At 39.0% G+C, this 23,827-nt stretch overlaps 2 protein-coding genes across 7 annotated transcripts in view; both read left to right on the top strand.

The window, feature by feature from the left end:
* The window catches only part of LOC110085757 (uncharacterized), a 36,890-nt gene extending 17,915 nt beyond the window's left edge, over positions 1-18,975 (top strand). For all 4 annotated transcript variants that reach the window (XM_073003902.2, XM_073003903.2, XM_078377606.1 and 1 more), the window contains 9 exons: positions 1,080-1,107; positions 2,941-2,994; positions 5,974-6,106; positions 9,911-9,941; positions 10,181-10,264; positions 11,863-11,970; positions 15,219-15,306; positions 17,355-17,762; positions 18,530-18,975. In XM_073003902.2, the coding sequence (XP_072860003.2) occupies positions 1,080-1,107; positions 2,941-2,994; positions 5,974-6,106; positions 9,911-9,941; positions 10,181-10,264; positions 11,863-11,970; positions 15,219-15,306; positions 17,355-17,762; positions 18,530-18,609 (1,014 nt within the window). In that variant the 3' untranslated portion in view covers positions 18,610-18,975. The remainder of the gene's footprint in view (positions 1-1,079; positions 1,108-2,940; positions 2,995-5,973; positions 6,107-9,910; positions 9,942-10,180; positions 10,265-11,862; positions 11,971-15,218; positions 15,307-17,354; positions 17,763-18,529) is intronic.
* Positions 18,976-19,682: 707 nt separating this feature from the next.
* The window catches only part of TEX10 (testis expressed 10), a 37,796-nt gene continuing 33,651 nt past the window's right edge, over positions 19,683-23,827 (top strand). For 2 of the 3 annotated variants that reach the window (XM_020806218.3, XM_020806223.3), the window contains exons 1-3: positions 19,683-19,811; positions 21,585-21,773; positions 22,538-23,250. In XM_020806218.3, coding sequence (XP_020661877.3) covers positions 21,594-21,773; positions 22,538-23,250 — 893 coding nt within the window. In that variant the 5' untranslated portion in view covers positions 19,683-19,811; positions 21,585-21,593. Of the gene's footprint in view, positions 19,812-19,856; positions 20,111-21,584; positions 21,774-22,537; positions 23,251-23,827 lie in introns of those variants that run through there. The other variant, XM_020806219.3, reaches the window with a different exon arrangement.

Consider the following 23,827-nt stretch of genomic DNA (forward strand, 5'->3'; position numbering starts at 1 on the left):
GGAGGTACACCACCCTCCGCACACCATGCCCAACGTTCCTCTGCTTCCCTTTTTCCCCTCAAATGTCTCCTCCACTCCCTCGCCTCAGACTCTCCCCAGTATGATGGTCACTGGGGAAGCCCCTTTCTCTGGGGAAGTCTGCCTTTTCCCTTGGGACTTTTATCTTTTCCCATTTCCTAGTCCATGGGTCCAGATGAGTTCCCAAATCCCCGGAATATTGTGCTCTCTATTTATATCCCCCATTCCCGCCTCTACTATGGACCTCCCCCGTTCTTCTCTTCCCGCCAATTCTTGTTCTGTCTGCGTCGCCACGGTCAGACCCCGTAGATTTGTTTCCAGCTCCCGGGTGTCTATTCCCTGGTGTACTTTCCTTGGAGGGGTTGGAGGCGGAGTGGTCTGCATCCCTTTAGATATTTTATATGGGGACAGCACTCCTACAAGAGCTTCTATGCTCTCATCTCATTTATCACCATGATGTCTACATATTACATTAAAGGTGGCATGTCTCTGCATTCCACTTATTGGAAACATGATCAGGAGAGGATTATTGTACTCATATTCTGCTGGCAGATTTCCTATGGGCACCTAGTTGACCATTTTAAGAACAGAATGCTGAACTAGAAAGGCTTTCGGGCACATCCAAGAGGAAGTTTCTCCTTTTATCCTTTGTGTCCAATATGAAAATTTTAGTGAAATACTAGAGGAGGCGAAACCTTACTTCCTCTTGATGCTGAGTGTGGAGGAGAGTACTATGCCTTTTCTTTGTCCAGCACAGAAAAGCAGCAGGCAGGGCAACTGAGAGATAGTCAGCAGACAAGAGAAAAACTACTGTAATTTTATTGATTATTTCAGTAGCACACATGGTGGCAGAGGCTCATTTTTCTGGTTGTGAATGTGCTCCAGAAAGAAATTCAAGGAATATACCATATTACCCATCTAAGGGTTTTAGTGACTACAATGCAAGTCAGAGTATTGGTTTCAGCAATATAAATCAAACAGTTGTCTGTTACAGCTTTAGACCTTAGATTCATAATGTAGCTTGTATAAAAATATGTTTGAAAGTTCTTTTTTTCCTATAGGTTTCAACGGATGTTCCTGTTATTCATGGTGAGTTAATACAATGTACATTAAGAGAAATTTATTTATAACACCCTCTCACATACACACGTTTCAAACACAATTACTTGTCAAACAAGGCAATTGGAATAATTGACAGTTCCTAATATATGTGCTTACTTAAGATCACAATGCAACAGTCCCATTCTTTCTACAAATATAACAAGTTCTCACTTAGTCCTCATGATCATGAAGAAAATGTGCAGATTTTGCTAGAGGATCATAAATGGGATAGAATTCAGTGAGTTAATATTTAATTCATTCAGTTCATGTTTTTAATGGAAGTCCCTACCAAATACAAGGGGGTACTGATAAATATTGAGCCTTCCCCAGAAAAAATTGAGCTGGGAAGCTATAAATTGCAGGGTGTATTGGCCAATTTGTCTGTATTCAATGGCACAAAAATCAACTACCTATGATTTTAACTTATCTTTCATGTTCAGGTCCAAAGCGAACATGGCAGCACCTCCAGAAAAGTTAACTGTCGAAAAGCATAGGACCATAATCAAGTTCCTATTTCTCCAAGGGAATGGTGCAAAGCACATCCATGATGAGATGTCACAAACTAGTGGGTGACAGTCGCCCTTCATATGTAACAGTTAAACATTGGGTTGTCAATTTTAAAACTGGCCATTTCGGTGTTGAAAGTGAGAAACCCAGTGGAGGGCCTGTTTCTGCCTCTGTGCCTGCAAATGTGAAAGCCATCCATGACATGATCATGAAGGACTGCCGAATATCATCCAAAAGTATTGCTATATATCTGAGAATATCACGTCAGAGAATTGCTGCCATTATCCACAACGACTTGGAAATGAGAAAACTGGCAGCAAAGTGGATCCTCCAAATGTTGACAACCGAACAAAAGAGGAAACATGTGGAGCCATCGGTGGCTGTTTTGGAACATTTTGCAAAAAATGAGTCAGATTTCCTGGGCAAACTGGTAACTGGTGATGAGACATGGATCTACTGTTATGATTCGGAGACAAAGGAACAGTCTAAGAAATGGAGGCACAGTGGTTCCCCCAGGCCAAAGAAGTTCCGAGTGCATAGGTCGGTGTAGAAGCAAATGGCAACAGTATTTTTGGGATAAGAAGGGAGTTCTGCTGGTGGACTACCTTCAGTGCAAAATACTACTGTGCTATATTGACAAAGTTGAGGAAAAACATCAAGGAAAAGCATTGAGGAAAGCTCTCCAAAGGCGTCATCCTGTTGCATGACAATGCTTCGTCACACACTGCAGGTGAAACAATGGCAAAACTGACCTCCTTAGGCTTTCAAGTGATGCCCCATCTGTCCTATTTTCCTGACCTGGCTCCTATTATCTGTTCCCCAAACTCAAAAAAACACCTTAAGGGACAAAGATTTGGGAGTGTTCTGGAGGCAACTAATGCTGCAAAAGAGTGGTTACACCAGCAGTCGGAAGAATTTTATTTACAGGGACTTAAGAAGCTGCAGGACAGATGTCGCAGTGCATTGACTTCCTGGGGGAATATGTAGTATAGTGTGGCCGTTATAGCTTTGTAGCTCAATTTTTTTCTGGGAAAGGCTCAGTACTTATCAGCACTCCCTCATAACCTTTGGTTAGGTAATGAAATCCAATAGTTTAACTGAATCTGCGTCAAATGGAATGTAAAACTATATAGTTCACATGACATAGCGTCGTTCTTATTAGACATTTTAATAGATAAAACAAATAAAAATTAACTAGTGAAGAAATAAAGCGGAGTACTTTATATGGAAATATTTGCTAGGAAATTGTCTTTATACATAAATAGGGACCATTCCAGATTATATTTTCATCTTTTTCCCCCTTTAATTTTGCAGATGACAGTTACGCAGTTCAGGGTTCAGATTCTCTTGTCACCTGGTTTTCTGAAGGTAAGCTTTTAGGCTCAGTAAAGAAAGATCTTCTGCTCATGACTATTAGATTTAGTTGATTTGCTCTATATATGCTAAGTTATATGAATAGCACTTGATCATCTGGAGGAACAAAGGTGTGGTTTTTTCCATGTAAAATCAGATGATGAAAGTATTTAGAAAATCTTTTCAGGTAAATGCAGTCCCCTGCTCACTCATTCATTTGGCCACTCACCATTTGGCAACAGACACAATTGTGATAGGCAATTATAACATCAGAGGGTGCTTGTTTTTAGATCAGACATAGAGCAAAGGGGATTAAGTTTCAAATTCTGTCAGCTTTGACTGCTCATAAGCCATAAACTTGTTCTGTGAGAGGATCTGACAGTGTTTCCATTTTCAATCTAATATAATCCTTATAATTTAAACCACTGGTTCCCAAATTTGTGGCCCTAGGCATCATTACAGACTCACTCAGAAAACAGACAAGGTATTTCAAAGTTCCCATGGGTTTCAAAGACATGGACTTGAGAACCCATGAATTTCAAAGACATTTCAAAGAAAACAGACTTGGTACAGTGGTGCCCCGCAAGACGATGTTAATCCATTCCATTGAAATCGCTGTTTAGCGAAAACATCGTCTTGCGAAAAGCGTTTCCCCCATTGGAATGCATTGAAATCCATTTAATGTGTTCCAGTGGGGAAAATAGTCATCGTTTTGTGAAGATCGCCCATAGGGAAGCCATTTTGCGAAGCTGCCGATCAGCTGTTTAAATTGCTGTCTCGCGAAGCATTGGTCATGAAAACACCTGTTTTGCGAAGATCACCCATAGGGAAGCTATTTTGCAAAGCCGCCAAACAGCTGTTTAAATCGTTGTCCCGATTTAAGCATCGGTCCCCCAAAAAAGCCTTGCGAAGCACAGACCGAAACATCGTCCAGTGAAAATTGCCCATAGGAAACACTGTTTGCAAAGCACAATGGCGATCGCAAAAACTCATAGTCATGCGGATTCATCATTTTGCAGGGTAATCATCTAGTGGGGCACCACTGTATTTCAAAGTTCAGTAGACTTACATTTTGTTGAGCTTGCAAGAGGTGCTTTGGTGCTACATCCCAGTCCCAAGTGAAATAGCTTTGGATTTACCACAGTGGCAAGGCTGCCTTCTTGCACCTTTTGGATTTCTGTCCAAGGTCTAAATCTTTCAGTCATTTGATATAATTTTTAGCTCTGCATACAGAATGGGAATTGAAAGTTTCAATGCAAATTTGCTTCTGTTTGTTCTAGGCTTCTCTGGTCTTAGCTACCATGTTTCCCTGAAAATAAGACAGGGTCTTATATTAATTTTTGTTCCAAAAAACACATTAGGGCTTATTTTCAGAGAATTTTTTTTCATATAGAACAATGTACATTTACTCAAATATAGTCATACCATCTTCTGGTTGCTGTAAATGGTGGAACGCTGGCTTCACTTAACTAGGGCTTATTTTTGGGGGTAGGCCTTATATTACAAGCAACCTGAAAAATCATACTAGGGCTTATTTTCAGGTTAGATCTTATTTTCAGGGAAACAGGGTATTTGTTTTCTGACAGCTGTTCAGATTTCCCTGAAGTTACTGGGATCATTAGTCTAAGGAAACTCATCATGTTGCCTTGAGAAGACTCGTGAAAATGACTCATTAGCCCTAATTTCTAGCTTACCTGAAGACAAGGACTGACACCCCCTTTGATCCAAATCTAGTGACAGTCCAATCCAGATTTTTGATTCAACATTTCCTGTTTCGTTAAAGGGAGGCTTCAGATTTGGTATTTCCCATTATAAAGCCTTTATGAGAACACTTCTTTCAGCATTCTGTTTCAGAATTAAAGAGTTTAGAAGCTCTTTGGATTTGCCATGAGTTGCTTGCACTCTACCTTTTACTTGCTGTTTATTTAGACTGCTTAGTAATCAGAGCTCTCTAGGCCTTGAGCAGGGAAATTAAAACAGAAAGCAATTAGCAATTATTAAGCAGAATATTAAAAAATCAAGACAAAACAAGCAACAAAAAAGATAAATACAGCCCATGATCTGCAAGTTGTGCCAGCAGCAAAATAAAACTTACTTGGCAGGACAACTCAGAGCCTTGGAAGATGACGTCACAGTCTTGGTAGGAAGGTATGAGAGTAAATGTTCCTTCAGGTAGGAGAGTATAGAAATCCCATAGCATCACTTTCTGGAATCAGCCATCTAAGTAGGAACAGGGCCATTGCATTTTAGTGCCCTCACGACTCAACTCGGGCAGTATATCCGAAAGAATATAATGACTGATGGTTCTGAAAGCAGTTGAGATGCCCAACAGAACCAACAGGGTCACAATGCCCTGTCTTGCCACTGGCACAGATTGTCATACTGGGCAACCAAGGGAGTTTCTATTCCAAATCCAAATCCAATGTATTGATACTAGATTGCAATGGGTAAAAAAAAATCAGTTTCCTCAAGGAGTGCCTGGAGTTGATCAGTGATACTTGTTTAAGCAGCTGCATAACAAGAAGTGTCCTGATCACCACTTGTCCTAAATAGATTCATACTACTTTCTGTCTCAAAGAGGAATTCACAATATCCTGGACCCAGCAAGACATAGACTCTCTATTTGACATAGTAAATTGGGGTGGGGAGGGGTAAAGGGCTATCTTCCAGCCAGTGGTCTTTTCCACATCCTCAGGCCTCAGTGTCTGAAACATAGCTAATGCATTAAATCTGATAGTACTCTGTGCATCTTTATTCCTACAATTTTATTGTGGGTCAGTTATGAAGGATGTGATGATTTTATTTCCAAAATCTTGCACAAACTTGTCACAATGCATCACTGATAGCACAGCCAGAGAACTCTACTTGGGCCAGAGTGCCACACACTCTCATTTCTTTCTGTTGACAAATTGGAGTTTTAATGTAAAGTAGTGCCAACAGAGTTTCAGACTTTTTGAAGAGCTGTTATTAAAAAAAGCTTAATCTGTTTTTTAGATGATCCTGGTGTGGAAAAAAAGAAGGAAGCGGATAAGAAGGAAGGAGATAAGAAGGAAGCGGATAAAAAGGAAGCGGATAATGCAAAGTCTGAAGACAGTGCCAAGGTGGCTGACGAAACCAACAAACCTCTGTATGTTTTCAGATCTTAGAAAATGTATTTAGACAACTACCTGAAAAAAACCCTATAATCATGTGATAAATTACACCCTCTTTGAATTCTGTGGTTTTATGTATCAGGACATTAAAAAAATCTGGTCCTTAGCAGGTCTGAAAATTAGGTAAATACAACCTCTGATGAACAATAACACATGATGTATTATACCATGATTTATTTAACAAAAAAATAAAGCCAAAATGGAGAAGCCATATGTCAAAAACTAAATATACCTTATGATGCAGTAGTTTGTAGAACCACCTTTAGCAGCAATAACTTCAAGCCATCATTTTCTGTATAACTTTATGAGTCTCTCACATCATTGTGGAGGAATTTTGGCCCACTCTTCTTTACATCATTCCTTCAATTCATTGAGGTTTGTGGGCATTTATGTATGCACAGCTCTCGGCTTTTATAGAGGTGGTCACACTTGCTGATGATCCATTACTCAAGATCATTTGTGCTGCTGCTTAGCCTCTTAATTCCTATGGAAGCAGTAAAGTCATACTTAGTTTTTCACACACAGTTCCTCCACTTAGGCTCTATTTTTGTAAAATAAATCATGACATGGTATAACATGTTGTGTGCTGTTGTTCATCTAAGGTTGTATTTACCTAATTCTCAGACCTGCTAAGGACCAGATGATTTTTATTATGTGTGTACTTTCTTTTTCACATGACTGTAAATGACATGGATTTCTTTTTGTTATTTAATGACTCTGTGAAGGCTGAAAATTCAAGAATTCAGTTGATCTGTGTGTGGCCAGGGGGTTTATTTGGCCCATAGATTTCAAAGCATAAGTGCAGTTGTTTAAGTAATCCATAGGTGTTGGCTAGGAAATATATGAGGTCTCTGCTTACTTCCCCCAAGTCAAGTTTGCTGGTACCTTTATCAATTCAGTTTGCTGGTACCTCTATCAATTCAGAAAGAAGAGTGAAAATCTCCTTCCTGGTCAATCAAAACAGTGGAAACAAATGTAGGCCTGTTATGAAAGTGTGGAGAGCTCTAATTGTGGCAATTATGTAAGCTCTGCTTCCATCTGCCCACCCCATCTGAAAGTGAGATATACTTTCCATATTCACTGCAAAGTATGTGTAAAGTTTTTATTTGGCATGCAGATAGGACTCCTAATCATGTGTACTCTGCATATGATTAATGGTTCCTTCTTCAACTTGGAGGAGGTGAGGTACTCCAGGGCTCAGTCCTGGGCCCTATGGTCTTCAATATTTTTATTAATGATCTGGATTGGGGTGCAGGAAATGCTAATCAAATTTGCAGATGACACAAAATAGGTTGGAATAGCTAATACTCAAGAAGACAGAAACAAAATTCAAAATGATCTGGATAGGCTTGAGCACTGGGCCAAAAACAACAGAATGAAATTCAACAGGAATCAATGCAAAGTACTGCACATCAGAAGAAGAAACCAAATGCACAGTTACAAGATGGGGGATGCCTGGCTCAGCAATACTATGAGCTAGAAGGATCTTGGAGTTGTTATAGATCACAAGCTGAATATGAGCCAAGAGTGTGATGTGGCTACAAAAAAGGCAAATGTTATTTTAGGCTGCATTAACAGAAATATAATCTCTGGATCCTGCAAGGTACTAGTTTTCCCTCTATTTGACATTGGTTAGGCATTGGGCATCCATCATCTAGGTAGGATGTGGTGGCGCTGTGGGTTAAACTGCAGAAGCCCCTGTGCTGCAAGGTCGGAAGACCAGCAGTCATAAGATCCAATCCACGCGACAGAGTGAGCTCCCGTCACTAGTCCCAGCTCCTGCCAACCTAGCAGTTTGAAAGCATGTAAATGTGAGTAGGTAAATAGGTACCACCACGGTGGGAAGGTAACGGTGTTCCATGTCTAGTTGCGCTGGCCACGTGACCACGGAAACTGTCTATGGACAAATGTTGGCTCTATGGCTTGGAGACAAGGATGAGCACCGCGCCCTAGAGTTGGACACGAATGGACTAAATATTAAGGGGAACCTTTACCTTTACCTAGGCATCATCTTGAGTATTGGGCCCAATTTTGGACTGCAGAAGGATACTGACAAATTGGAACAAGTTCAGAGGAGGGCAACAAGGATGATCAGGGGCCTGGAAACCAAGCTTCATGAGGAAAGACTGAAAGAATTGGGCATGTTTAGCCGTGAGAAAAGAAGACAGAGGGGAGATATGATAACACTTTTCAAAGACTCGGAAGGCTGTCATAAAGAGGAGGGGCAAGATCTGTTCTTGATCATCCCCGAGTGCAGGGCACACAACAATGGGCTCAAGTTACAGGAAGCCAGATTTTGGTTGAATATCAGGAAAAACTCCATAACTGTTAGAGCAGTACGACAGTGGAACCGGTTATCTCAAGAGGTTGTCAGTGCTCCAACACTGGAGGCATTCACAGTTTACTAACTTTTGCTTCTATGTGGACTTAAATGATTCAAGTGCCTCAGCACTTCATGCAAGTCTGCATTTTTCAGAGTATTCTAGTTGCCTAAAATGTATTATTGTAAACTTTCTCTGTTGGAGGTCTGTTGCATTTGATAGTTGTTACATAAATTGTTCCATGATGTGAAACCTTCTGTCTGTGGTCCACAAATAGTAGAAGATATCCTTCACTATTTATTTAATTGCCCTGTACACCAAAAGTGCTGTATTTCTTCAGTTCCAGCCTTGTTCTGATGTAGTTAAATATGCAGAAAATGGATGTAACAACAACAACAGCAACAACAACAAGCTTCTGAAATACTAGAATTTGAATTATGGTGACCTTTTCTATAGTTTTCTGGGTGCAGTGTACTCAGGAGTGGTTTACCCTTCCTATCTTCTGAGGTGAGGTTTCTTTGCAACTGTGCAGCTTGTCTAAGGCAACACAGGTGGGCCTGCCTCCTGAGAGGCACAGTGGTGGGAAATCAAACTCACAATTGCTGGCTCTGCAGCCAGAGTAATAATTAGATAGGTCTGTCATAGGAAAACTAGCTTCACTTGAATAGAAAAAAATAAATTTTCAAACAAAAAAAAGTTGTTGTTTTTTTTAGTTTTTAAAATACCATGACCGTCCTATGTTTCCTGTTGAATTTTCATTATTTTGCAAAGAGTTCTGTCCCATATACCTGCCAGGCTGCAGCACATGATTGCTGGTCTGCATTTGATTTAGTAATTATGTAGCATATTCTAAGCATGTGTAGACATGATTAAGTCTGTCGAGCTGAGTTAGCTACAGAATGTGCTAAAAACTACAGCCCTTGGCTTCATTTTTGTTGTGCTTGTGGCCTGAAGTATCCAGGGCAAATATTGGTGTTCAGGAGGGATTTGAAAAGAGTGCGTGGGACCATGTATACATTCTGGGAAATATTTATTTATTTATTGGACTTATATACCGCCCCCCATAGCGCTACAAGCACTCTCCAGGTGGTTTACAATTTAATTATACAGGCTACACATTGCCCCCCCCCCCAGCAAGCTGGGTACTCATTTTACCGACCTCGGAAGGATGGAAGGCTGAGTCAACCTTGAGCCGGTTACCTGGGATTTGAACCCCAGGTCGTGAGCACAGTTTTAGCTGCAGTACAGTGTTTTAACCACTGCGCCACGAGGCTGTAGGTGTATGAAAAGCTCAGGGAACTGGCATATTAATTCAAGTATCCCAACAAATTAGACACTGACATTCTGAAATTAATGCACAACTTTCATAACTTTTGCAGTCTGTTTTTTGTCATAGGACAGTTGAATGTTTGCTCATAGATCTTTTTGTTTTTATTTTTTATAACACATTGATGGCAGAAAACCGGACAATGAAGAGCACCAGAGTCAGGTAACACACTTGATTTACTGGAAGATTTCAATAGCAGCCCTCTCCATTACTTCAGATTTTATTAATTAAAATGGACTTGTACTCCTGTGTGTCCTAAAAATACAATGCCACGTTTTGGCAATGAATGACATTTTTTCATATTGTACTGCTTTTCCAAGTTCTTTGTAAATAAGAAAACAATGTTATTTTACTGTATACACCACATATTTCAAAAGAGAAATATTACATATGCTTTATAGAACACAGAAAAACTAGCAATTGCAGACTTGAGTGATTCGGATTCAGAAGAAATCCAGAGCAATGAAGATTTACTAAACTACTTGGTAGGTATTTAAATATTGCTTTGTGTCAAAATTGGACTTAATGTTTCATATGCCTTATAGGGTTGTATCTCCTTAAAGTCTAAAAATAAAATGGAAAAATTTTGGCTGCAAAATGGTGAGTTTAGTTTCTCATACTTCAAAAGTGAACTTGATGAAGGAAATACATTTAAGAAAATGTTACTGTATCATTCCAGCCTGCTACTATCATGGCATTATATTTCACCATGGTAACCCAGTCAGGTCTGTGAATATAAACTGTAGCTCAGCTTTCTTCATTCTTCATCTAAATATCAATTATACTCGTCCTTTCTTTGACCTGCTTCAAAATCAGTGGTTTCCCAAACCTGGGTCCTGAGATATTGTTGGTCTCCTAAAAGCCCCAAGCAATGTGAATTGGTGCCGGGGTTTTCTAGCTTTACTTTTTCCTCTCCATCTTTTCTGTCTTTGGGGTGGTGCTGTGTCATTATATATTGTAAGTGTGTGGATAGGAATTGCCATGTTTTTATATATCTGAAAGCTCTTAACTGAAGAGCAGAGTATATGTCCTTTAATTTAAATACCTGTGTTTTATCTGCTCTAGAAATGTTTTGCATTGATGAATGGTAAATATTTAAAATTAAAAGTCTCAATCACTGTAAAAATGTAACAAGAGGAAACCGTACTTCAGTGGGAGAGGGCACATTTTGTGGACATAAAAGTGGTTCAGTCTTCCTTAAAGCATCCATACTAACAAAGCCAGAAAAGGCCAGCTGGAGAGCTGCTGCCAAACAATCATAGGCTGGACATACTAATGTGATAATAATAATCCTGTGCCATTGAGTCCATTTGACTTATGGTGACCCTTTTCAGTGTTCACTGTGTAGAGAGTACTGGGAAGTGGTTTGCCATTCCCTTCTTCTGTGGGCAACCTGGGACTATGTAGCTTGCTCAAGGCTATATAGGCCCAGTTCAGTTGCCCACGGTGCATCTTCTGGAATAAACAGTGGGAAACTGAACCCCCAACCTCTGGCTCTACACCCAAATACCTAATTCCTTGAACCACCCAGTTAGATGGGAGAAAAACAGGAAAAGAATAATAGTAAATAATAGTGATTTATACAGCAGTTACAGAAACTTAGAACATTGAATATAGGTTTCTGTGCTGTGGAGTTTTGAATCTAAATTTCGGAAGCATCGGAAAGATCAGAGAAAAAAGATTTTAAAAAAGGAAGAAGATAAGCAAGTGTAGTTATCCGACAACAACTGTATCAGTCTTCATCTATAGGATGAAGAAATGCTAGTGCAGTGATAGTACAACTCTGAAAGTCATGGTGACAAATTTTCGTTATAAACAATGGTCAAAGTGTTAGTTAGTTGTGAGAAGAAAAAGACTGGAATTGTTTTATGTACATTTGTGCCAGTCTGGTCTCAATGAATTTAATACCATTAAGCTGGATTTTTGCATGATAACGTACTTGAATGTTTGAATTTTAGACTTAAAAAAACCCCACCATATGACTGTCAAAATAAAACATGTCAGTGTGCCTCTGAAAAGTTAAATGTTTATCAACTGGTTTGGTTTTGTTAAAACCTTTTTTGCTATGTTGCCTTTCTTCTAGAAAACCTTTGAAATGGTGACTGAAGATGATGCTACATTTATACTGACAGTTACGCAGAAGCTTACAAGTTCATTGGTGGCATATCGCCAGAAGGTTTTAGAAAGAAAAGTAACTTTCTCTCTTATATTTCTGCTGCTTGGTTGGTGTTGTGTAACTGCTGAATGTTGTCCATTAAAAGTGGCAGTGGCTGTATTTTATAGTCAAGATGGAAGAAAATACAATGTAGAGTCCCTGTTTTGATAGGATCTTACTGTTTAAGGGATGCGGTGGTGCTGTGAGTTAAACCGTAGAACTCTCTGTGCTGCAAGGTCGGAAGACCAGCAGTCATAAGATCGAATCCATGCTTGTCCCAACTCCTGCCAACCTAGCAGTTCGAAAGCATGTAAAAATGCAAGTAGATAAATAGGTATCACCACAGTGGGAAGGTAACGGCATTCCATGTCTAGTCGCACAGGCCACGTGACCACGGAAACTGTCTTTGGACAGACGCTGGCTCTATGGCTTGGAAACGGGGATGAGCACTGCGGCCTAGAGTCGGACATGACTGGACTAAATGTCAAGGGGAACCACTGTTTTAAATCATGGTCCAATCCAGTGTTACCAATTAGAACTTAATATTCTTGACATCAATGCTTGTAGTAGTAGTAGTGGGTGGAAGGCAGAGATGAATCTACTGGTAAGATATGCACTGGGTGATCTGAGTTCCAGTTATTAAGCAATAGCAACAAAATGGCTCCCTCCATTTGCTGAAATTAAGGATGCTTGGGATAACTAGAATTGGATTTCTTTGTGGAAAGACTGGAAGAATACATTCAGTTATGAAAACAAATCCCTGTACTAAAATCTTTAATTCATATGTCTATTGCACCAGGTCTTGGTTGGTAAAGCTTGGAATCTGAATAAAAAACTAAGTAGATTCTTGCCCCATTCAGCTGAGAAGTGTGCTGGGTGGCCTAGAGCCAGTCATTATTTTGTAGCTTCACCTACCATATATTGCTGTTGTCAAGATAAAATGTGGAAAGAATCCATCCATCCATCCATCCATCCATCCATCCATCCATCCATCCATCCATCCATTCAAATGATGTGGCCACCACAGAGAAGGTCCAGTTTCAAGTTGTTGATTTCTGTGCCTCCCTTGGGGTGGCCACCTGTAACATCCCTGCATATGAGGTTTGGGTAGGACGAGTAGACATTTTGAGGAAGAGGCACTTTAATACACTCTACCATGGGTTTCTCTGAATGAGATGGAAATGAAGTTAATAGTAATATCCCCCAGTGAAGTGTTCTGATGCCTAGGTATTTTCAAGCATAGTACCCTCTTTCCGCAAAAATAAGGCCTAACCTGAAAAAAAGCCCTAGTATGATTTTTCAGGATGCTCATAATATAAGCCCTACTCCAAAAATAAGCCCCAGTTAAAATGAAACCCCACCCTCCACCATTGTACAGCAACCATAAGATGACATGACTGCATTTGAATAAATGTAAATTGTTGTACAGTACATGAAAAAATAAAATAGAACATCCCCTGAAAATAAGCCCCAATGTGTTTTTGGAGCAAAAATTAATATAAGACCCTTTGTTTTCAGGGAAATACGGTAGGTTTCATGAGATGGGTTGCATGAGAGGAGATGTAGAGTGGAAAGAGATGGAAAATGGCCCTGAAATTGTGCAGCAATTTGGGATGTTATAAAATGTAGAAAGGAGAGACAGCTTTTGTGTCAAAGAAAGCTTGGCATTTCATTGTGAAAATTGTAGTAGCACAGTATATCTGTGGTGCAATGTGAAAGCTCTTCTTATAGAGGTGGGTCATGCCTCTGATTGCAGGGGAAAGTTTCTTATTTTGCATTAAAAAAACAGATAACATAAAATACCTGTGTTTCCTGAGCCAGTTCTTCTGCTTCTTTATAATTAAGGATGGGACTTTAAGGAAAAATGAACTCTTTTGTCTCATAATTTTGCAGAACCACCCCCCCCCCCCGAGCAAATGATGGGCTGGGGAGCAATCAGACATCAAAAGTTAAAGCAGCCTTCTGATTTCCATGCTTCTTCCTATGATGCTTTTTTGCAACCTCTGCAAAGCATCTTGGTGCATCTCTCTAAATCAGTGGTTCTTAACCTTTCACAATGGAAACCCCAGCCAGCACAGCCGGTGGTGAAGGCTTCTGGGAGTTGCAGTCCAAAAACACCTGAGTGACCCAAGGTTAAGAACCACTGCTCTAAATCACTCGTTCTCATGGCTCACAGATGTGCAACAGGGGACTTGACAGAGGGCACATAGAAGCAGCACAGGAATGGTGTGGTAAAAGGACTGTTTTACTTCCTACTGTTTGACAGCTGCTCATTCCATAATTTGGCCTGCCAGATTACAGAATTGGTAGTTTGTTTTTCTTGAAAGTCTCATCCCTATTTATAATTTCTGGAACCATTAAGAAGCATAATAACGAAAACCTTTCTGCTTTCTTGGAGCATCATAGAAAAAGATGACCAATTCCAGACTAAATAGACTGAATTGGTCCAAAAAACCTCACAGGTTTAGCTTCCAAGTAAAAACTTTAATAAAACAATGAAAGATGAAGCTTTTGACAAAGAAGCTTTTGTCATCTTCAGGATTACTCATCTTTTATTTTATTTGGAAGCTAAACCTGTGAAGTTTTTTGGACCAGTTCAGTCTGGCCTGGGATTGGTCATTTGTTTTCTAAGCATAATAATGTGAAAGAATCAGATAGGGGGTTTTCAAACTAGGAATTCCAACTTCAAAATGCAATAAATTTATCAGTCTTAGACGCAAGACTGAGGAAAGTTTTAAAAAACCCTTTACCTTATTACAGAACAGAATCTTCTTTTTCTTACTGTTACAATTGACTTGCCATATAGCTTAGTCTGAAAGACTGTGACTTGACCCAGGGTCACCCACTATGTTTCATGGTGAAGTGGGAATTTGAAACCTTGTCACCCAAATCCTAACCACTTAAAAACACTAGCTTCCTCTTTAGCAGTGAACTACAGGTCCTTATATGTGTGAAATACAGGGTGAGGCAAACATTGTGAAAGAACATCCCATCCCCTTGCGACTATTTTGTAGTGGCACTCATAAGACTTTCTCAAAATTCCAAATAGGTCCAGTAGACTAAAAAAACTGGGAATGTTTTGACACATCTTTTTATACTTTGTGAATGGAAAGGGGTTTTCATAGATAAGTTAAGAATACCTGTTTATTGTATATGCTATGAAATTTGAGTTATTTACTTGTGAAGAAGTTAAGAATCTGCTTACTGTATGCAATTTGAATTATTTACTTTGTTCATGTATTTACTTAAGTAACCTGCATGTTTTATTCAATAATTGTTTTTAGAACACTTCTGAGTTGACTAGGAAAGAAAGATGTGGTCACTTAGAGCAGACAAAGAGAACTTTCTTGAACGTTGGCAAACCTAACCGTGGTAAGAGTTTTACTGGAGCTGAGACAACAGCCGGGAAACTGAGGGGATGGTGATTGGCTAAGAAAGAATAGAATAGGGTATTCTTTATTTGCATTACCCATGTGCTTTTGCAGCTATGACATAAAACACTTACTGTGATGTAAAACCAACATTCTAAAATAAAGAAGATAAATACATGATCATTAAGTATACATTCATTCTCTGAAAAATTAAACAGGAAAGTCTGCAGAGAATTAGTTTTGAAATCACATTTCACCTTATTTAAATTGTTGCTGCTAATTTTTGCAGACTGTACCATCACTTGTTTATCTCAGTCCACAAGAATAGATATAAAAAATCCGATGAGCAACCCAGCATCCCTGTAAAAAGAGCAAAACAGGAATACATGGGCAAGCATTTCAGTAATGTCACCACATGAGCATATATGAGTGTGTAATGAAATTATTCTGAAGTTCTGCTGAAGGCACATCAGGTTGTGCACAGGAAAAAAGCCCTTCTGTATTTAGGCACTTGCAGATACTGTGCCATTATATTTGGAGGACTTATTAAAAGTAGTCCTATCAAGGACAAGATTTTTTGGTGGCAGAAGCATTATTTTGACGATGGATACAAAAGCTGATTTAGTAAATTTCTTACCTTACCATTACAGTGGTCAGTAAGTGTTGAAGTAAAAGTCAAAAGTACATAGTTTGCATTTAATTTCTTTCATCCTTTCGCTCTCAGTAGGTCTTGCATAACAAAAACGAAGCAGACCAGAGGTAGCATCTGGCTGCTAGCCATGGACAAGGATTGTGCTAGCAGAGGGCAGTGTCATTATTTAAACAAGACATGTTTGTCAAGTAGTAGATGTAACAGTTTGGTGAAAGAAATTGGAGGCAAGGGATTCATTAGTCTGGAATAGTAGAAATATTTTCATGTTTTTCGCCAGCTTGAAGTAGGGTCTCAGGAGGCAATGGAAGCACACCGTATCAGGAAAACTTGCAATTCATATTCCCTACCACCTATGACCTGCTTGAGGGTAGCGCTTAAAGTCAAAACTTGGACAGTAGTTTTAACCTAACACAGAGGAATAAGACACGGATCATTTCTATTGCACAAATAATAATTCAAGTACTCACTGAGGACCATTAACCCCCCCCCCTTTACAGACAGTCCTGATTGCCAACACAGTGGCTGAAATCCACTATACATTATATTGTGTAAGGCTGACGGAATCAGCAGTGATTTTTCAAAAATTAAATATATTCAACTTGTGAAGCTTCCAAGGCTCCAGTGTAATCCCTTTCACCACCAGGAAGCCATGGAAGCTGCAGGATGAGAGGGGGAAGTCTTTGATTACTGAACATTGCCACCACTGAGATGATTATTCCAGAAATTTTGAAGATGTTTATTTTCTGAAAAATTGCTACTGCTGATGTCATCAGTTGTATGTCATGTAAGTTGTGACAGCAAAATTTCAGCCAATGTGTGATCTTTAAATCATTATGCTTTTTAAAAGCTATATGAGAAAGCACATACACTATACTTGGTGGATAAAAGCATTTGACCTTCAACACGTGCTTTGAATACATAATTTGTTTTCGAAGGGGACATGGACTATTTTGTTTTTTCCTTACATGGGAACACAGCACACTTCATTAAATAGGAACACGTAGGAAAATAGAATTGGATAGATACGCTAACTTTCTCTAGTATGTATCTTATTGTATCCTTGTGGAATGAAATTATTTATTTTATTTATTTATTAAGCTTCTAGACCACCCAACTTAGTGAAACAATACTTGGGGTAGTTTACATAATTAAGCAAAATATACAAACTAAAATAATAAAAAATGCATAGATAATAGCAAAGACAAACAAAAACAGGAAGGCCACCGAAGACTGGATCCTGGTGGCTTAGGTGAATCAAATTATATAAACCATAACAAAATGTCCAGTAATATAATAAAATAATAACTGCAATAGAATACAGGTCTCAAAAATTAACCTAGGATTATCGAGTTATCTTTTCTCCCTCAGGTTTTTCTGATTTTTTTCTTCTCCTGCAGGTTTTTCTGAAAAGCAGCCTCCTATTCGGTACACCAGTAAAAATAAGGGAACAAAGCTGAATTTTCATCCATCAAATAAGCGGAAAGCAGTGTCGCAGAATGCAGATGACAGTGCAAGAAAACATAAACTTGGGACCTCTGTGTCCACATTTGTGGATGTACCTAGCAAACAACTCTCCTCTCATGTTGGAATTCCTCCCTCTTCTGAGCAACATATATTGAATCCAGTATCAGACAAAAACTCTTCCTCTCAAAATCAGTCATATGCACCCATGGCTACTACTTCTGGACCATCAACATCTGAGAATGATATAATTGCAGAATTTTTCAGCAGCATAAGAAATATGGAATTTGATGAAGTTGCTGCCACCTTATACAGAGTTGCTGCATCAAATCCCTCATTTAGTGGTAATTGGTTTTCTACACATTGGTGTGTTCTCTCTTGCCCCCACTTCCTACTTTATGAAAAATAGGAGATGCAGTAGAAGGCTAGTCACTGAAGTTGATTGAGCTAAGTCTGAATCGAAATCCCTTACTTTCTTAGTAAGGGTACTATGGTGCAGCGATAAAGCAGCCCATTCCTTAATCAAAACCAAAGGACCAGAGTTTATTTGTAGAATTTTGTTCCTCCCCAAGCCTTTCTTCTCAGGTGCCCTCCACAACTTGAACCCTGATCAAGGATTATATTAAAATTATCATTCCAGCATACTGGAAGTGAGGGCTTTTGTTAACTAAGTTTTGAAATTAGTGCAGGAGTAGGTGATACCTTTAATTGACCATTAAGAATATAAAACTAAAAAACTAAAAGAAAAAACAAGTAGCGAGCTTTCGATGATAAATCATAATTTTTTCCCAAGTTTTGGAATTATTTCAAGATTGTGTAATTTATAATGCTTATAATTTATAAGCAGTATTATTTTAAAAAAAATAGACTCATTTTCATGAGGTTTTGTGTGTTTTTTTTTTAATAGATGACTTGGCACAATTATGAGGTGCATAATATACAGGTCTCCTTGCATGTTCTTCCATGTTCTTTCCCTCCTATCAGGCTTCCATTAACTGCTAATATTAATTATAGTATTGAAATAAGGTATAAATTGTTTGAAACTTGAAAATTTTATTTAGTGTTTGGATGAATCTTAACTTGGTTCTCTTTTTCTCTCTCTTAAATCAAGGAATGGATGTTGAAAATGTACTAAAGATCCTAACAGAGAGTGGGAACTTGAAACCAAAGAAGAGCAGCAGCACAAGATGAAGAAAAGCAATTTCTATCAATATTATTGTTTTTAAACTAACTGTAGATATCTATTGTTAAATACATTAGGGATACAATGTAAAAAGTCTTCTCATTCCAATATTGCTTGCCTCTTTTCTCCTCTGAATAGTATTATATGTTCATCTTTTAAAAGAAGAAAGTGTTCATTTTGTCTTTCTGATACATGTATAAATTTGCTTCTAAGAGGTCTGCCATTTATTCACTAACCATGCTGTGTAAATAGCAAATTCATAATACTATTTGGCATACATGCAAGTTCTTGAATGCATATAGTTTGTTGCTCTGATTGATGAAAGTGATTGTCCACAATGTAGCTGCAACAATTAAAAATGTGTTGAATCATTAGTCTCAACCGTTTATTAATAAACACATTTATGTATGACAAACTGCATGGCAAAATTCAGCAAAGTTGTATTTGCAAATAAAATTACCTGTATGAAATTGTTATTTGCTTTATGTATAGTTTTCCTTTACCAACTTTTTAAGCGTGTAAACTTGAGAGTGTGTCTTATTGTTTAAGTAACATCCAATTTTATTTGCAAATACAGGATGTCTTGTTGCCGAATATTGCTATTACGCATTTTATAACTTTCTCACCCCCTGCCTATTGGTAGAATGTGAAACCAAATATTGTACAGAGTACACTATGCGGCCTATCATGTGTTCATAATTTGCACTGGGCCCTCCGTTGTAGTCAGGTCTTGTTAAAGTTCTCCTCAGAGGCTCGAGTGCATCGGGCCCCTTATTGCACGCCGCCTACTCTTTTCCCGGCGTAGGCATTTGAAGGCAACCATCCCATTCCTTCCCCGAACTCCCAATCTTGGTGCCGCTGCGTGCCTGCCAAGCGCTGTGGTGTTATTCAGTTTCTCAGCCTGTAGGTGGCGCGCGCGGTTCGAGGAGGCGGCGGGGGGCGACGTGCGCGCTGTCCTTCCTTCGGTGTCGGGCTAACTCCTCACCAAACGAGGATGAAAAGGAACGAGGGAGGGGGGGGCTGTGCCGTTCCCGCAATCAATAGAGTCACGTGCTCTCTCGCGTCTCGCTCCTGATAGGCCGAGAGGTGATAGTTTTCCGGAATTCGTGAAAGGAAAAAAGGGCACGCTCCCGGAAGGAGTTGCTGCCTCGTGGGTGGTTTCGTTTGTTGGAGAGTCGGGCGCGTGACTATCCGCCAGAGTTGACTAATTGTGAGTCTCTCTCTCTCGAGGGGCTTGGGCGACGCTCGAGCGTTTGGGGAGGTCCCGAGGAGGGGCGTCGGCTGGGCGCTCGTCAGGGCCGGGCTGCTTTTCAGCCTCTGAGACGCGTTGGCGCCGCCTCTTCGCTCCCCTCCTGTGGCTCCGCTGGGAGTCCCAAGGGAGTCAGTCCGCCTTTGGGCTCTCTCTCTCTTGAGGGCGGGGCGCTAGTTTTAATGTTTCCCACCAACCGTGTGTGGGACCTTCTTAGTGCTTGAAGGGCAGGAGGAGGGAGGTTTCTTCCTTTTTAAAGGGTAGGGCTTCAAAACTGGAACAGTTACGCCTTTTGCGCCAGTAACTGACTGCTTAGAGCTGTGTTTAGTGCTTCGTTGTGAGGAAAATAGGGTCCACTTCTCGGGATAAGACTTAAGATTTTTCGGTTTCTCTCAATATATCTCAAATGGCTACTATTGTTATTTAAAATCTTGCCCATTTTGATGAACTCGTACACCTGATGGTGGCGTCATTTCCCCCCCCAAAACTTATATATGCTCTATTGGTGTATACCAAGGGGGTTCGTAATGTGTTTTATATTGCTCTGATTTTGCGGAACTTTTTATATACGCTTAACCTAGATAAATCAACCTTATAAAGTTTACAGACAGTGCAAAAGTGTGTCTACTTTTTGCATTGATCAGAATTATAACGAGCTCTTTTCTGAATAGAACACTGGACACTTCATTATATTTTCCTCAGTCTTAAAAAACAGCGGTGTGTGATGCTTGGAATCTAATTCTTTTTAAATGATTTAGTGTGTCTTCAACTACACCTTACCACTTTGTGAAATTTAATTTAATTGTTTCTCCTGTCTCTTTGCTTAAAATCATGTATGTAGTTTGTGACTCTGTTGCAATTTGACAATAATGTAGCACATCATAATTTCAGTGAGCGTTTTAGTTTTATTACGTTTTTACTCTTATGTGCTTATACGCCTCGAGGTGTGGAAGCTGGATACAAGAACAGCTGCAGTAGATTTTACAGACGCCTGTTTTTAAAAAATAAAATGTATTTTTCCTTCTTCAGCATAATATATGTTTTAAATTAAATTTCAAGTGTGGCCTTGATGTTTTTTCCATGAATGATGGCATCACCTACACAAAGTAGCAAAAGTCAATGGCATGCTCTCTCCCCCCCCCCCCGTGAAGTTGTGCAAATGCTAGGTTATTGCTGAGCTGAAATCTCTTCAAAGTTGGTTGTAAGTAGGAATTTACAGCATGTCTTCTAATACTCACTGCTGCACTGTAGACTCTAAATTTATAGAACCATGTTGATTAAAACTATATTCATTATCTGTGTAAGCCACCTAGAGTATTGGCATGGCACTAGATGGGCAGGGAATTTTTTAAAAAAGTAATATACTTATGACTGCTTTTGAGATGTATTTGAAATATGAAGGGAATATGTTTCAACATAGAGCTTTTGAATAAATGAGGATACTGTTTTTTATTTTAAAAATGTTGGCTGGAATTGTATTGGTGTTTGTGTAAGGTTTGTGTACCTTGTTGCAGCTAATTCTCAGGCATATCTTTGTTGTGCAGTCAGGTATGTGACCAGGCACAAGACTGAAAAGACATGACACATTTTCAAATAATTGTGACAAGCTACACAAACTGTACATGAACACCAGTAGGACTCTGGCCAGTGTCTGAGAGATTCTCTTTTTTGCGCATTCTGGTTGCATGTGATTAACTTTTTCTTATTTATTCACCATCCCCTTTTTTAAAACAGGGATTCAAAATGACAAAGAAGAGAAAACATCAAGAAGATTTTCATAAGGTGAAGCTAAAAGTTGGGAAAAAGAAGCCCAAGCTAGAAAATGCAACTGATACCAACTTTAAAACAAGATCCATACATCTTCCTGAACAGCTTAAACAGGATAGAACGCTTCCAACAAATAACAGAAAACTTAACATAAAGGTATATAAAATTGCAAACTTTTACTGTTATTGTGGTTTATTATTCTTTATTATCTGTGGAAAATCACTGAGTCAAAATACTGTCATAGAATTTCCTCAGCCCAAATTTAAGTTGATGTTGCCATCTCATTTGCATAAACTTTGATTTGTAGGTTTTCAGAAGTTCATCATTGGTCTACTGAATCTTGTTGTAACAATAACTTAAAGACTAGTGATATTTTGATCAAAGGCCCACCTCATTTCCTCACATTGTATGAAGGCATTCTCCCTATTTTGTTATCATTTGCAAACAAATAAAGTTTTATTTATTCTTCCATGTCTGGTGGCTTTAACCCATTTTTTTTCAGCTTTTGCTGTCATTGTCTGTCCACTGGTACAATTTTTTCCTGCTTGGCCTCCTTTGCTTCCAGTGTTTGTTTTACAGTATTAAGATACTCTGGTAATTTCCTTTTATAATTTTAGGAACTCACTTGACCTTATTATGGTTCTGCTTAGGAATTGGCTGTTTATTCCCTAACTTCTGTGGCTTTATTTTAGCTACACTCTTAGTAATGATTTTTCATTATTGTCCTTGATTATACATAAGCTTAAAAGATTGAACAGAAAAATAATTTTAATTGATCTCTAAATGGTTGGACGCTAAAACTAAGAATACAAAAATGTATATCAATGTGAAATGTATATCAATAGATTAGTTTTAGAAAATTGTGATGCAAAGGAAGATCAAAACAACAAATAACAGATAGTGTTTTCTTCTTCTTCTAGGATTTGCTTTCACAAATGAACCACTATAGTGCAGGAGTTAAACAGAATGCACTTTTTGGACTCAGAGATCTGCTGTCCCAATATCCATATGTAATTGATGCACACCTTTCAAATATACTGAGTGAGCTGGCAGCTGTATTTACAGACAAGGATTCTAGTGTGCGTTCAGCAGCAGTCTTCCTGCTCCAGTTCTTAGCTCCAAAAATAAGAGCAGAGCATATTTCTCCATTTTTCCCTTTAATAAGTGCCCATCTCTCCAGTGCCATGACTCACATCAATGAAGGAATTCAGGAAGATTCATTAAAGGTACTTGATATTTTGTTGGCAGAATACCCTGCTCTCCTGATGGATCGCAGTAGTGTACTGCTGAATAATTTTGTGGAGCTTATTTCTCATCAGCAACTATCAAAACAATTGAAAAACAAAGAGAAAATGTGCTGGATGTTGTCTGTTAATCCTAATCGTAGAGTAACTTCCCAACAGTGGAGGCTGAACGTACTTATCAGGCTCCGAAAGTTCCTCCAAGTGTTGGTGGAAGGAACTAGTGAATTAGAAACTGACAGTGAAGGACTACATGTACAAAATGACAGTCCCGAAGTTCAGAGGAGCGCTTTACATGTTATCTGGCAGGAACATGCAAATGGCCGAAAACCCATCCAGATGTATGAAAATGGTGGTGTGCATATGAGAACTGATTCCTCATTCAGGCTGAGGTAAGAAACTCTGCCTACAAACAATCTCAAGGTTCAACTTTTGACATTCATGTGAAGCAGAGTATGTATTTGCGGCTAAACAAAGTAATGTATAGAAGTTAATTGTGATAGTTTGTTACATTTCTTTTCAGATTTTAGGTTCACTGACTGAGATCCTGTTCTCGTAGCTATGCTACATAAGGCTGATAGCATCATATCCTTCTGTAGTGTAACTTATGGAATAGGAATTCAACCATTGAGGCTTAGCACTTCATAGGGAGGTTGGTCTTTTGGAAGATTAGATGTATGCGTGAGTGGCTAGGTACTTTAATTTAGGATAGCACTGTCTATCTAATTTGAGATTGGAATTGAAATATCATTAAAAACAAAGAGAATTTATGGATTTTTAGGCTAAATGCCACATTACCATCCCCAGAAAATAACAGAAAAACTCTATTTTTGAATAATCTGTTCTCTGATGCCAATATGTGGTCTTCCTTCCTTTTTTGTGTGATACAGTCTCTTTGTTTGCAGTTTTACTCTACTACACACCAGGGAGTGATCAGTATCGCAATCAGCACTCTGGTAACTGCATGTG

This window comes from Pogona vitticeps, chromosome 6, assembly GCF_051106095.1.
Source record: "Pogona vitticeps strain Pit_001003342236 chromosome 6, PviZW2.1, whole genome shotgun sequence".
NCBI lineage: Eukaryota > Metazoa > Chordata > Lepidosauria > Squamata > Agamidae > Pogona > Pogona vitticeps.